Below are 15,359 nucleotides of genomic sequence, written 5' to 3'. Positions count from 1 at the left end.
GGAGAAGGAGACGCTTCTCCATGGAGCTGTTTGCACGTGTCAGGCAGACCCCGCATCCCACATCCTGAATCCTTACAGGAGCAGCAGCAGTAGCAGTGTGGGCAGCTCTGCCCCGTTGGACTCCTGGCTGTCACTGCCTTCTGTTTAACCCCTGATGGAAACCAAACCAGCATGTTTTGGAGTCGTAAGCAGCAATGTCTGTGACTGCAGAGAGTGAGCTTGTCTGTGCAGTGGGATTTAGGCAGGCTGGGTGCTCCCTGCCAGCTGTGCAGGGACACAAGCACAACCCCAAGCCTATGCTCGCTCTCCTGACCCTGTGTGTAACAGGCACATAGGAGCTGGCTTGTGTTTAAAGGGTAGTGGGAGGATTTGGGGTCTGGTTTCTGTCAACCCCGAGCACAGCACAGATGGGCTGGGAGTTATGGGTGGTGGGATGCAGGGATAGGAACAGCCGTGAGGGGTTACAGCTCTACGGCTGCTTGAGGGCACTGGATAGTCTTGTTGGTGGGGGAAGATCCCTTTTGTCCTCAGGGACAAGACAGGGAAGTGTGGTGGGGCTGGGGAGTCCCAGAGTTGAATAAGGGCTACTCAGAGGCTTTGCTCCACTTGGCACTTCTGTTTTTTCCTGGAAACAAAAAACCTCTCTTTCCCAGAGAGGTTGTGGACTCCCCATCCCTGGAAGTGTTCAAGACCAGGTTAGATGGGGCTCTGAGCAACCTGGTCTAGTAGAAGATGTCCCTGCCCGCAACAGGGGGTTGGAATGAGATGGTCTTTAATGTCCCTTCCAATCCAAACCGTTCTGTGATTCTATGAAAACAGCCTTGGAGAGGAGGTGCTCTCTTTCCTGCTGGGGTGTGGAGCTGAGAGGAGGGTCATTGGGGTCCTAGGGAGGGGGTTGTTGAAGAGATGGGTTTTTCTTCCTGTCTCACCATGTCTGTGTGGGACAGGCAGCAGTGCTGGGGTTGGGACCAGGAAGATGAAGTTCATGTGTATAGAAACTGAAACTCATTCTTACTGACATCTGGGAAGCAGGGAAAGCCCCTCAGAGCAGCAGGTCCTTGGGAAAGCCTGGGGAGAGGTGGGGAAATGGAGACATGAGTTTCTACGAGGTGTTGGAACTGAGCTGGATGATGCAGATCAAGGGGTTAAATTGCTCCTGCTCTTCTTGCTGGCACTTGGAAGTAGGATTCCCCAAGGCCTCCCGTGACCTCACTCCTCTGGATCTTCTGCTGCTTCCCCACTTGCCTGCCCAGGAGTGGGAGAAGGCACTGAGAAATGGAGGGATGGAGTAGAGCTCTCCATAGCTCCTATCCCTTGCCTGCATCCGGGGAGGGATTTGTCTCGTACCCAGCCTCTTGTGGAGATTGCATCAATGTACCATCAGCTTCATAAATCTATCTTTGGGGATGGGAGCTAGGAACACTCCCTACCTTAGCAGTACAGATGTCCTGGGCAGGCCGGTTTGGGCTTCTGTCTGGGGAGGAAGGTGAAGAGGAAGGTCACAGCTGGAAGAAAGGATCTGCTGGTGGCCGAACATCTCGCTGACAAACCCACCAGGGTGCTCCAGCTCCAGGCTTAGGGTTGGTGCCTGCTCCAGGTGGTCTGGGTCATGGCTCGGGGAGATGCCTATATGGCCTGGGGTCACTGTTCCCACCTCAAAGGCTCTGGATGGGAAGCATGGAGCTGCAGGTGTGGCGTGCACAGGGATCGGCCGAGTTGCTAAGGAAACAAGTCAACGGTTCAGGGGAGAGAGCATTGGGTAAAGGAGATAAATCAATAAGAAAACCTATTTTTATCGGCTCCCTAATGATCTTCCAGGAGAAGCCAGACGAAGGAGGAGGAGGAGGAGAAGGCTGGAGAGAGATGGGCTTTCGTTACCAGGCTTGGAGGGAGGCTAGGGCTACTCTGCGTTTTGGATGGCTGGAAGGTTGTGTAATTAGACACCTAATGTGAGAGAAAACAAAGCAGTGACAGAGCATTGTCTGGTGGGCTCCAGCCCTGAGCTGGGAGGATGCTTGTTTGACAGACATGAAGTGTGGGGATAAAATATCCCTCGGTTCAGCCACGTGTTCCTGCTGTCCCTTGGGAGATTTTTCTTACCCTTGGCCTCTCAAAACCTGGCACAGCTGGAGCTATGGGAGCTGATTTCCACAGGGTTGATGTCTTGCAGCTCTCACACAGCTCTGGATGTGATAACCCAGGCTCAGCTCCTCAGAAAAGTGGGCCAGTGGGGTTTGGAGAGTCACTTTTGGCAGTGACCTCATGCTTAGGTCAGTGCTTAGGGAAGCAATTGCCCTTTCAGACTCAGCCAGGTTGGATGGGGCTCTGAGCAATGTGGTCTAGTGAGAGGTGTCCCTGCCCACAGCAGGGGGACTGGAATGAGATGGTCTTTAAGATTCTTCCAACCCCAAACATTCCTTGATTCTGTGATATCTCCTCACCCACATGCCATACGCTTGCTGGAGGGTGGAGCAGGGATGTGATTCTGTGCTGGGGTAGGTGTGCACTGTCTCTGTGCACTTGAACCAGATGCTGGAGCCCTCAAGGAAACATAGGGGCGAACTGAGCCACTAGAGATGGTCCTGAGCCCCCCAGGCACTGCTGCCTTTGGAGAAGTTGGGTTTTTCCCACCTGGGTGTTTCCCCCATGGGAGCAGTGGCTGTGGTGGGGAGGAGTGCAGGATGCTTGGCGGGTTTAGCCGTGCCGGGGCGGACAGACGGACTCGCCGAGCAGTTCCCACACTTCTCATCTAGGCAAATGTGCCTGGTGCCTGGGGAGCTGGCTGTGCCGCCCCACTAACGTGCTGTTTTCCTTTTAAGCCGGTGCTAATTGCTCGCAGACTTTCAGGAAAATGATACAAAAAGATCCCAAACAGGCTGGTGGCTCGGGGCCAAGCGCCGCGGTCTGCCCGTCGGCTGGAGCGTGCGGCCGGGGTGGGAGGCAGGGAGGGGACGTGGCTTTCGCAGGAGCCATGCTGTGAAACCCCCACTTGTGTTAAGCCTGAGAGGGAAAACTTTTGGGGTTTGGCCTCCCCCTCCCCAGGCACAGGGAGCTGCTCATGCTTCGTGCCTGGCTGGCAGCGTGGTGTGATCCGGCAGCAGTGAGCTCTGCAGCATCTCTCTTTGGGTTTGCCTCTAACTTAGCGACCATTAATTTCACTGAGTGGCCTTTTAAATGCCTTGGCTGAATCTTTCCTGGCTCTTCTTCCTGCTGGGCTAAATACCTCCCAGCTCCTGCAGGCTCTCCTTGGCTGTGCCTCCTGGTCAGCTCTCTGGGGACCTGCTGATGCCCATCCCTGCTCCCACCTTGCTAGCTGCTGCAGCGTTGCTCCTGCCAGGGTCACTTCATGGTTCCCTGTTTTCCATGCTTGTGGCCAGCGCTGGGGTACCTTCTCTTGTCCATGGGCTCAGGGCCCCTGGTTTAAAGCATTACACTGTAGTTAGTGGCCAAAAGGCAATGTTGCAAAAGGCAAAATCACCCCTTTTCCCGGGGTTGATGTCATGGGCATTGGACACCTCCTGGTCTGAGAGCTGTGAACCTGAAGGTATTGGGTCTGGAGAAGCTGGTGTGGTGGGGAAAGGCTCAGCCAGGGGGCTGTTCTCTGTGCTGGCTTGGGATGGTGGGAGCGTGGATGATTTCTTTACAGGCAAATCCATCCCTGGTGGGATCACATCCTCCTTCCACAGAGACGAGCTCTGGGAAGGTGGCAGTCCCCTCCCGGGGTGGCTGCTGATGCCAGTGGTGACAGTAATTGAGCTGTGGGTTTTTGGCATGGAGGGAGTGGAGCAGGGGTGTGCTGCCTGCTGATGAATCGCTCCACATTTTGTTATTGAGGACAACAGGGCTTTTATTGCAAAGATGTGGGAAAGATGGATGGGAAGTTGGAAAGATATGGCCGTCCTGTCACTTGGAAGTGCTTTGTTTTCAGGGCTCGGCACTGGGCCAGGCAGGAGGAGGGAGCTCCCTGTCCCTGCCTTGATCCCATGAATCAAAAGGCAGGAGGGAGCTGAGTTTGGGGTGCTTTCCTGGGTGTCAACCTGCCCTTTCCTTCCCCTCCCACTCAGGTCCTCAGAAACCAGCACCTGCTGCCTCTTGTCCAGGCTCAGGGTTGCTCCTGGAGAAGGGTGTGTAAGACCTAGACATGGCTGTAGGATTTAGGAAGCTTTTAAGTGTCCTACCAGGCCCTGTTGACAAGGTGCTGCTACCCCTTGGAGTCTTGCTGAGCTGTGGCTGAGCTGGGATGTCTCCACAGGGAGTTTCCACGTTGCCTGAACTGAAGCTCAGCCTCAGCTGCCATCAGTGTCTTGAGCTGTGAATGCTCAGCCATGTGCTCTGCAGCTCCCAGTGCCCCCTGGGCTCATCCTGCTGCCCACAGGGTGCTTGGCAAGGGCATGTTCACCTTGCCAGCACAGGGAGGACAGATCCAGGTCAGATTCCCAGGACCTGCAAGGGTTGCCCCATCCTACCCAAGCAGTGCAGGTGGTCCCTCTCATGGGGATACTTTAGGACCAGGGCTGCTGATAGCCTGTGACACCTTCCCTCTCTGAGCCCTGACCCCCATCTCCTGTTGCTTTGTGATGAAAACAGAAGGAAAGCAGCCCTGGCCAGCAATGTATCATACCAGGGAGAGCCTCCCTAACACTGCCAGGGACCGTGGCAAACCCTCTTACAGGCAAAGCCCAACCTGATCAGAGCCTGGCTGTCCCCCTTCAGACCTGTGCCCATCTTCTGGGCTACCACCACAAGCACCATCTCTCTCCCAAGGAAGTTCCCAGCCCAGCAAAGGCTGTTGGTTAATGACACATGAGCTCAGGAGCGAGGTGATGAGGCAAGGAAGGTCTTGGGGGCTCTCAGTTCTCTTGTTACCCCTCCCATTTCCAAACAACACCAAGGTGGGCTTCAACCACCTGCCTGGGAGCAGCAGGAGGTGAAAGCCAGGCTGTGTGTGTGCATGTTCTGCTGGGGAAAGTGGTGGTGGTGTCTGACGAGCAGGTGAAATGCAGGGAGGGCTGGCGGGTTGGGAACGTCATCCACCTCTTCTCTGCTCCTTAACTCCCCTCCACTCCCTTTGAGTACATGATCCTGGCGACCATCATTGCCAACTGCATCGTGCTGGCCCTCGAGCAGCACCTCCCTGAGGATGACAAGACACCCATGTCACGGAGATTAGTAAGTACCTGCGTCCATCCCTCTCTGCCCTGCATCGGGTGGGCTGGTGGGTGAGCAGAGGCATCAGCTAAGGGGAGACATTCAATCCTGCCAGGCTTCTGGTTTCAGGGTGGTAGGGCAGGAGGTTTCCTCTGAGACCAGCTCCTCTGGCCTTTCTGGGGCTGCTGCAACATATTCCTCCTCTATGGAGAGGGTTCAGGAAGGCTTAAACCCCTCAAAAAGTGGGGTAGGGAAGGACTGGGCAACCTTGGGTGGCTTATAGCCACCATCTTTTTTTCCCCAAGGTTGATGTGGCTGAGGAAGGGCTGGAAAAGCTCCCAAAGGAGAGGATGGGGCTGGGGGAAGTGGGATGGGACATAAGTTGGGCCAATGTGAAACGCCTGGTGCTGTGTTTGCTCAGTCCCCCCCTCTCACTGCATCACTGACTTCCCTCCGGCAGGAGAAGACGGAGCCTTACTTCATTGGGATATTCTGCTTTGAGGCTGGGATTAAGATCGTGGCTCTGGGGTTCGTTTTCCACAAGGGCTCATACCTGCGGAACGGCTGGAACGTCATGGACTTCATTGTGGTCCTCAGCGGGTGAGTGGGGTGGGGTTGGGGGTTTGGTTGGGCAGCCGGGCATGGGGGCTCGTCCTGGTGGGGACATGAGCTGCAGGATGTGGGGCACAGCCCTGATTTGCTGTTGTTTGTGGTGGTTCTTCATCCCAGTTGGGAGGAAGGGGAGGACGGTTCCTTGTGCTGGAGGCTCCTGTGTTGGATTTGCTGTGTGGGCAGCTAAGGGTGGGACAAGGGTCCCCATCAGGGTAGGATGGCTGGCTCTGAGGGCACCATGTCTCGCTTTCCTCAGTTGGTGTCCTGACATCTCTGACCCATCTGGGCACGAGGTGAGGTGAAGATGAGGAGAACGGCCTGATAGGCAACTGGATGTGTTCTGGGAGAGGTTTTGTTCAGACCCTGTGTGGGGAGAAGGAAAATCTCTTGTCCTTTTGCCTTCTGAAGCACTTTCTAGGGTTGGCCTGGTGCTGGGGGCTTGGGAACAAGGTCTAGGTGGGGTCATGTTTCCAGGTAATGCCTGCTCAGCATGCCAGCATGCAGCAGTGATGCTGGGGGTGGGAGCACACAGAGCTTCACGGGTACTACTCGTGTGTCACTGGTGGTGTCACCTGCCAGGGACGTGGCCCAGATTTGAGTCCTGCTTGCAGTGTGATGGGCTGTGCTGGTGACAGGAATGAGCAGGGGCATTTGGGCTTGTGTTAGCTGACAGTGGCAATGGCTTGAGCAAAAGCCTCCTGAGGTGACTCCCCTCACTGTGTGGAGGGCAGGTGGGTGCCTGCAGCCACCAAGGGGCTCCAGGGAAACGGTGCTGGGGTTGTGCCTATTTCTTTTTGCGTGCTGATGGAAACATCACGTTCAGAGGAGCTGGTTTGATGTGTACAAACCAGGGTTTGTGTGGGTCTCCAAGCACTTCGTGGGCTTTGCTGGGTGCAGAGCCAGTGGCAGGGTTGTGGGGGAAACTGAGGCACAGGAGCCAGGTGAGATGCCTGGAGTCTCTACAGAGCTGTTTGCTGCACAGTCCTGTCTCGTGGCTTGCAAGGGGGTGGCACCACATGGGATGTGACTCCCTTTTGGGTGTTCGGAGGAGGAAATTGGGATGCTGAGCCTGGTGCTGCCAGGGATGTGGTGATGGGTGCTGCTTGTCCATGGTGGAGAGGTGCAGATTGAGAGGAATCTTGAGGAGAACGTGGTCTGGGACATTTTGACTCCCTTTGTCCAATCGGGACCTGGATGGCCTCGCTGGGGTGTGGGAACCATGTCTACCTGAGAAGGCAGGGTGTGCTGGTAGTGGGGTGATGCCTCTGGTGGGGGCAGCAAACCGGCTCCCTGCGGGCAGTGCAGCCGTCGCACAGGAAGCTGCTGCTCTCCTGCATCTGCCGAGTGACTCCTGGGAAGGACTTTGTGGCTCCTGGGCTGGGAAAAGTTGCTCAAATCGCTGGTCACGCCTCTGGGGACAGCATGGGACACGTGTCGCCCCTGGTAGCAACAAGAGGGGCTCTCAGCCTCACCGTGCAGCTGCGGTGAAGGGCTGAGCGCGCAGGAAGCGGGCGGGTGGATGGGAAATGCCCTTTGGCCGTCTCCCGGCCCGGGCATCCTTTGGGGCGTGGACCAAGGGGAAGCACTGGGCTGGGAGGGGGGAGTTTGCTATGGACCCGTCCCCGCCCTCCCCGCGGCTCGGGGTCAGCTGACTGTAACCGAGCCGGTGCTGAGTCAGCGCTCGGCAATTACTCGCAAAAGCCTCGCCAGCTCCTTTCAGTGCCGCGCCGGGCCGGGCCCCGTGCCAGGGAATCAATTGTCCATGAAGGGCTGTGAGCTCCATGTCGGCCGCCCTGACAGGAGGTACCTGGGTCCTCCTGGCACTGCCGGTTTTGGGGCAGAGCCCTCCAGCATCTGCTTCACCACCATCACCTGCCTTGTGTCCTGATGTTTCCTCCAGTGGAGTGGAAACCCTTCCCAAGGAACCCCTGGTTACCTGCTGGCTTCATTTTGTCAGTGCTGGTGCCTGCTGACCTTTCAGGGCAAAATCTGTGCTGTGATGGGTGGAGGAGGCAACACACAGATTTTCGTCCTGGACTGGTTTTGGGGAGGATGGGGTCACTGGGATGAGCTGGACCAGGTCATTGGACTCCTCTGTGCTGTTCAGCTCTTGCTTTTGCTGTGTGGTGCCGACAAAGCTGCTGTTCCCTGGTGCCATGGTTGCGCCTCCCTTGCAAGAAACTCTTGCCTGTTTGATCTGCTGAATTATTGGCAAATTTCTGCAGCAAATAATCCTTGGCTGGCAAATGACTTGCAAACAGCTTGTGGGAGAAGATTTGCACTTGGCGGTTCGTTCTGTGTCGGTTGCGTAAGGCGGGTGGTGAAGCCTGCACGGGGGACGTGTGCGGGCGACCGGCGGGTTCGGGATCGTCTCTGCGGACTAAAACTTTCCACTTGATGAATATGCGAGTGTCTGGACGGAGATTTGTGGGAAGTACTTCTTGGGGATGTTGTTGTCGCTTACCAAGAGGCAGTGGTGTGGCGGAGGGGATGCTGTGAGCATCAGAGGTGTAGGGTAGCGCTTGCCTCGGGATGTGCTGACCCATTTGGGAGGCTGATGGACCAGAGAGGATATCTGTGTGAGCAGAAACCACCCCAGGATCCATACCAGAGGGACCCAGCATCACATTCTCTGGCCCTTGTCCCTCCAAGTGTGATGCAGGATATTACTCTTCCTTTCTGGACTTAATTTTTGCCATATATCTGATGGGAGAGGTCCTTAGTGTAGGTGGCATCATGGTCCCAGACACCACATTAGGATTTCCATGAGAAGTGGGATTTTCTGCATGCTCTCCCTGGTGTAAATTAGCCTAATGAGGGGCTTCTCCTGCGAGCAGCCTCCTGGGACCCTCTGCAGGAATGGATGGCACTGACTAGGGTTCAACCTGTGTTTGCTTCTTGTGTCAATAAATCTAGTTTTTTCATCTCAGTGGAAATCGACGCCCACCTAAAGCTCCCTGATGCTAAAGCTTCCACCGGGGAACTAATAGTCACATTTGTAAACCTGCTCTGTTTATAACCTGTGGTTTCCAAATCTTCATTGCTGCCTGAAAAAACAGCCTGTTCTCCCCCAGCTAAAAATAATTTTATCTGAAAGCGTGCATAAAATACCTTTATTCATTCTGAGGCAGAGTCAGGGTGGGGAACATCTGTGTTTCCCCTGGGGACTGGGGATGCTCACCTGTGTGCATGGACCAGAGCTGGCCAGGGGCTGAAGCTGGACTTGTGACCTACTTGATGCAGTGTGACCAGGACCAAAAAAGGAGAAAATGGGTCAGAAAGGGCAGTGGGAGGTTGGTGACCTCTTAATTGGTGGTCCTGAGAGGATGAGGTTGAAGGAGCTTCAGCCATCAGGAACTGGAGCATTAGCTCTCTGCTCCCTGGGTACCATTAGGAAGAGAGAACAAGGACCCTGCAGTTGCCTGCTTTGTGCTACACTATATTTGAAGGTGCTCGTGGAACAAGAAGGGTTAAACTCCCTCTGCAAATATCCAGGTGGGTGTGTGCTTCACGCACTCCAGTGCCTGAGCATCATCGCACCATTGGCTTTTTTTATAGCAGTAATACAATAACATGTGAGTGGTGAAGGAGTGGGGGAACACTGCTCACAATGGGGAAAAAAAGCAAAATGGGAATCAAAGGGCCCTTGTGAAGTTGTGCTGCTCGGGAGCCAGGGAAGCAGCTGCTGTAAAACCAGAATAAATACACTGGGGTCACTAAAAGGAAGAGCTGGTGTCAGGGTTTTTCAGAGGGTTTAATAACAGCTGCTACACCTGGGTGCCTTTTGTGAAGCCCTTGGGCACGGTGGTTTCCATTAAAGGATTTTGTGGGGTGGAGCGTGGCCAAGGAAAGGCAGGACTGAAAGATTGCTGGCGGTGCTTGCCATGCCCTTAGCAAGCCCGGAGCCAACCGGATGGGCACCAGCCTGTGCTGGAGGAGGAAAGCTTGGCTCTCCCAAGTCCTGTCCCGAAGACCAATGTCCTCTCCCTGCAAAGCCAAGTGGCAGCCGTGAGCCAGGCCCCTCCCTCTGACCTCCCAGGGAAATCCTGCACATACCTGTGCCCTGATTTCCTGCTGGGGCTGGTGTGAAGCAGGGCAGAGCGTTTCCGAGGGGGTTGCTTCCTGCCACGCTGCAGGGCTGCAATATGAGCCCAGGGATGAGGAGGGCATTTTTACTCCTTGTGGTGCTGCCTGGATTTTGGGATGACTGTCCTGTAAAGTTCCTTTTCACACTTCCTCCTGATCCTCCTCCATGGCCGAGACAGGGATGCTTTGCCTCCTGGTATTTAGTGCACCTCGTGGAAGTTCTGTGTGATCGGGTGGTCTTCTTGATCTTGGAGTTCCAGAGCTGGAGAGGGAACAGGGGCTGGTGGCAGCTCTGTCTGGGAATATTCATATGCTGCATCCCCTCATGGTTTGGGGTGCTGGCCCCCAGCAGAGTGCCTGACACACCAAGCATTTGTGAGAGCACAAACTTGCCACACCTGGGCTAGGAACAGGCTCTTCCCCCAGCATGCACACACGTGTGTTTTCCTAACCAAGGGAATATAGTGCAATTCTAGGCAAGGAAGCTTGGGGGAGTGGATATGAGGCTTGGAGAAGAAGCACTAAATCAGAGTACCAGTGCAGCATCCCGATGTGGTTATCCCACTGGAGCCTCAACCATTGCAAGGAGTGTTGTCCTGTAGTAAAGAGACAACCCCGGGTCCAAAAGCTGAGCAATGCTTTGATCACACCAGACAGGACTTTTTTTCTTCTCTTTACTTTGTTTCCTGTCATGAATGATGCCTGCCCCATCTCCCACCCCTTTCCCAACTCTTTCCTTCCAGGACAATTAGTAAGGTGTTTTGTCTTTCATTTGGATGAATAGTTGATTTCCCAGCTTTCTGAATGTTTCATGTGCCATATGCCACAGCGGTGGGACGTGCCTGACGCCGGCACCTCGTACAAAGGGCTGTCGTTTCCCCTGGCTCGCTGAGTGGGGAGAGGGTGGGTGAAGAGGGAAAAGGCTTCACAATGCTGGAGATGGTTAGTGGGGGGACCCCCTGGGCAGGCACAACTATGGCTCTGGCTTTGGGGGAGACAGGCATCCCGCCTTCCCCCAGTGCAGGATCCGTCCCGCGTGCCGCTCACGTGCTTTGCTCCATCCTTCCCGGCTCCTCTTCCCCTGCGGTTGGTTTCCTGCAGCCGCAGAGTGAGTCAGTCCCTCCCACGTGGCTGCTCGTCCCCAAGGGCATTGCCTCCCCTCATAGGCACCCCTCCACCCCATGTGATCCCCTTCTGCACCCAGACATCCTGGTCTGAGGTGAACCTCCTGTTCTTCCTGTGGGGATAAAGCCTTGGGCAAAGTCCCTGTTTCTTTGTGCTGCCACGGACCTCGCTCTGGGAGTTGAGTTGGAGGGTAGAAGCCTGGCTTGAGGGAAAGGACAGTGGGTTATTTCCCCCACATCCTCATGTGGGGAGGTGGGATCACCCAGGTGCATGTCCCTGGGATCTTGGGGCCCTCCCTTGGCATGAGTTCAGACAGGTCCTGCTGTGGTACACGCTTGTCTGTACTATATTTCTCTTGCAGGATGGGCTCTCCTGCCTCCTGTCAATGACTTTAAGTTTCCACCACATCCTGTGTGTGCAAATGCAGTTTTACCAGCATCATCTCTCCCTGCCAAATCCTATATCTGCCAAGAAGCAGTGCAGGGACCAGAGGCAGGAGGGAGGCAGCTCTCAGGGTCCAGAGCAGGATACTCCCTCATGCACCAAATCCTGAGGGCTGTTCCAGGGAGAGGTGGCCTTGAGGAATTATTTCATCCCCCACATCAAAGGCTGGTGAAGGCAGATTTTGTCATTCAGCCTCGTCACACCTTGCAGGGAGTTACTGGTGTCCAGTTCAAGGCCCTCAAAGCTGTTGGGAAGAGTGGGAACAGCAGCTTTGCACCAGGGCAATCCACTTGTGTCATGGCCCCAAAACCCAGAAAGAGCAGGCTGAGGTGATGGAGGCTTTGACGTTGCTCTGAACTGTGCTGAGGGCAGGACTTGGACCTGGTATCCCTGTCCCTTGGTATCCCCATCCCTTGGCATCCCCAAAGCAGAGTCACTGCACTCTGCTGGAGCATCCTCAGGGTGGATGACGTGATCCCACTGGCCCTGCCTCGAGCCAGGTTTGGACCCAAGAGTGTTGAGAACATCCTGCTATGTATGGTGCTGTCTGCAGAGAGGGGAGGGATTGATTCACCCTCAGAACAGGGCAAGAATGGGGTAAATTCATCAGGTAACTTACTTTCTGTGAGCTGTTTGACCAGTGTATTAATTATGAAGTAGTCTCCCCTGTAGAGTCAGGTGGCAGTGCAAGCCTTCAGGGGCCTTTCCATTTAATTATAAATATTAATTTGCACGTCAGCCAGCCAGCCAGCACCCTCCCTGCCCCAGATTTTGGGCTGAGATTAGTCTGCCTCAGCCGATCCCCCGCTCCACCCTGCACACCCTTTGCTGGGACAGCTTGTCTGTGTGTGCCTCAGCAGTGGTCCCTGAGGGTGGTGGTTGAGGGATACTCAGTTTGGGGTGGGGGGATGAATTGAGGGCCAATCTGATCATTTGAGTGTTCAGCCTTTGCTTGGAGTCCCCGGTGTGAAGCCCTTTTCAGCATGCCCTGAGCTGTGTGTGCTATACCTGAGGGCTGTTGGTGGGCTGGGCTGGGCTGATGGGGATGGGAGCCCAGCAGTGAACATCCCCTGGCACAGGCAGAGGAGGCACAATGGGTGCTGTACTGTGGGAGAGTGCCTGAGTTCAGTGATGACTTTGTGTAGGCAGGGTCATCGAGCTTCACTCGTAGTTTATTCTGCGCGGTCCCGAAGACCAGGGAGTCGTTTAAAACACGACTATTCTTTCTTTTTACCTTTTCTTGCACCCCTGAGTGAAGAAATCCATAGGTGCAGGTCTTCTGCTGGAGGCGAGGGCGTGCGTTCTGCTCAGCTGCCGGGAGCTGGAGCGGCGCCGAGGGCTGAGCGTGGCTGTGCCGGCAGCCGGCCCCAAAGCCTGCAGGTGTGTCAGCCCCAGCGGGAGCCTCGAAAATAAATAAAATAAAATAATCATCCTGCTTGCAAACACAAACCATCGGATTATTATTTTTTTTTTCCTCCCCTGAAAGCGTGTTTTTGTCTGCCGATGATTGCTCACTATTCAATTATACTTTGGGGGGGATTAGCATATATTTCCCATCCTGCCTCCTCTCTCATTTGCATCCTTCCAAAAGCTCCTCTCTGCTCTTTTCTCCACCTGAAGTCTCTCTTCCCCCTTTTCTCCGAAGAAGTAAAACTAACCCCTTTGCCTGGGTGACCTATAAAAACGCCTTCACTTTTTTTTTTCTCCCCTTCTTTTTTTCCTCCAGTACATATGATGAAAAGTATGAGATCATTGGGATTTTTTTAGCCTAAATCTGGCAGCTTTTTTCAAATAACTTGGATGGTGAGATGTAATTTTAGTTTGGGTCCTTGCCTAAAAATAAAGAATAATTATTAGCACATCAGACGTGGATATTGTAAGAGATCGAAAAGGGTTTGAATTGTTCTACAGATACCAGAGCTGCCACCCTGTATCAGCATGAAGGTCTGTCACAGCCCGATCCCATCTCTGGGCTGTGCATCCTCAGGAGATATAACAAACCTTAATTGGGTGATATAGTTTAAAAAAAAAATTAACAGTAGGTGTTATTAGGGGTTTAATAATAAGGGTTAATAATAATTGACAGGTGGTGCAATGCTGAAGTCCGAAGCAGCAAGGTGTGTTCTGAAAGTTGTATTTATTATTAGCAGTAATGGGATGGTGGTGTCTGTGTGTACCAGCAAAGTCTGGTTATTGGGGAGAGGTTGTGTCTGTTACCTAGAGCCGTGGAAGGGCTTGGGAAAAGCAGCCAGCAGCCAGGCTTGTGTGCCTGGAAGCTTGATTAGCTTTTTCCAGCTTCTTTAATAGGTGTAAAGGTGGTGCCGGGGCTGCTCAGTCCCTCTTGGGAGGCTCTGGGATGGAGGGGTTTACTGGGAGCAGCTCCAGCAGTGTGTGCTCCCAATGCCATCCGCTGTCATTGTGAGCCATGGCTGTGTCTGCAGAAGGATGTGCAGGCACCTATTTCATTGTGCTGGGTCCTGCTTTTGTCATCGGTCAGGAGACAGGTCTGAGTGCAACCGCCTTGCTCTGGTGGTCTGTCCAAACCTCCTTCTGAAACAGCTCGTGATGTCCCTTGTCCCCCAGCGAGGACAAGGAGCATGTCACCTTGCCACAGAGGAGTCCCATTCTTAGCAGCTAATTTAGAGCGCTGGGAAGTAGTGCCCTGGAATCGCCTGAACTTTGCCTGGAGCGCGACGGCTCCAGAGCCCTTCAAACAAATCTGGGTTAGCGGAGGACTTTGCAGCCAGGGTGCTCCCAGGTGCTGCTCTGGCCCTGGGGAGGGGATGTGTGCTGGTGGGGCTGGGAGAGGTGATGGCTCCACCTCCATCACTCCATCCGACTGGGTAGGACCATGGCTCACACTGGTCTGTGGTGAGAGGAGAGAGCTGTTGATCCCCATCCTGCTCTGCTGTCAGGAGCCTTCCAACTGGGCTTGCATTGGCAAGCCTGTGTCCAGCCCAGGAGCATCCCTGGCCTCCTGAAGATGCTCAGTCCTGGCTGGAGTCAGAGCAGGGGCTGCACGTGCCCCTTCGGGAGGTTTAGTGGCACACCAGGTGTTGGGACGTGGGGAGCAAAAGCTGAAGAAGGGTCTCGAGGTCTCCAGCATGACGTTGGCACAGCGTGTCCTCTACGCTGGCATTTTGAGGAGTGCTGGGTTACCCTGCTCTCAATGGCAGGTTGTGTGAGAGGGATAAAAGTGCCGGTGCTCTTCTCTTTCCCTCGTGCTGCTGAGTGGCCATGCTTTATCATACTTATTGATTTTGATCTTACAAACAATTTAACAGTGCAGCTCTCCCCAGCCCCCTGGGTGCTTCTGACTTAATTAAGTCCCTTTTCTGCTCTCCCATCAGCCCTGTGGGTAGGAGGGGCTGGTCACGGACTGGGGCAGGGAGACTGTGTTGAAAGGGCTCGGGGGAAAGGAAAAGTGCCATGAAGGGTAAAATATCCCTGTATATCTATGGGATAAGCAGTGTGATACCCAGGGAGTTGTGGGTGATGCATCCCAGCTGCTGCTGAGGCCAGGCTTTGCAGCTGACCCCTTGTGCTGGGGCAGGGAGGAAGACGAGACCGGGAAAAGGAGCTGAAACAACCTGGTTTGCAGATGTGAGAGCGTTTCTGCTGCCAGGGTATCCTAGGAAACCCAGCTGCCTTTCTGGAGGGACAGGTTGGTACCTGCCGTACCTCGGGGAGAGGGGGAGAGAAAGAGTGCTAATTGCTCAGCGCGCCAGAGAGCTGTTCTGGCCTGTAATTAGATGAATTAGTGGAACAATGACCCAATTTCCCTCGGTTTTTGGATTGCTGCAAACAACCCTGAGGTTGCTGCCTCCCTCTGTCCTGTTCTCCTCCCTATCTCCTCCTCTCCCATCTCCTGCTGCTCTACTGCATCTTTTCTCCTCCTCCTCCTCACCCAGCACCTGGAGACCAAGCCTGGATGGGAGAGAGTT

At 54.5% G+C, this 15,359-nt stretch overlaps 1 protein-coding gene across 8 annotated transcripts in view; it reads left to right on the top strand.

Annotated features, from left to right (window-relative positions):
• Positions 1-15,359, top strand: part of CACNA1E (calcium voltage-gated channel subunit alpha1 E) — a 111,556-nt gene that overhangs the window by 20,906 nt on the left and 75,291 nt on the right. For all 8 annotated transcript variants that reach the window (XM_032696114.1, XM_032696120.1, XM_032696121.1 and 5 more), the window contains exons 3-4: positions 5,064-5,169; positions 5,609-5,748. In XM_032696114.1, coding sequence (XP_032552005.1) covers positions 5,064-5,169; positions 5,609-5,748 — 246 coding nt within the window. The remainder of the gene's footprint in view (positions 1-5,063; positions 5,170-5,608; positions 5,749-15,359) is intronic.

Source organism: Chiroxiphia lanceolata, chromosome 9 (assembly GCF_009829145.1).
Source record: "Chiroxiphia lanceolata isolate bChiLan1 chromosome 9, bChiLan1.pri, whole genome shotgun sequence".
Lineage (NCBI taxonomy): Eukaryota > Metazoa > Chordata > Aves > Passeriformes > Pipridae > Chiroxiphia > Chiroxiphia lanceolata.
This window is presented reverse-complemented; position numbering and strand designations above follow the sequence as displayed.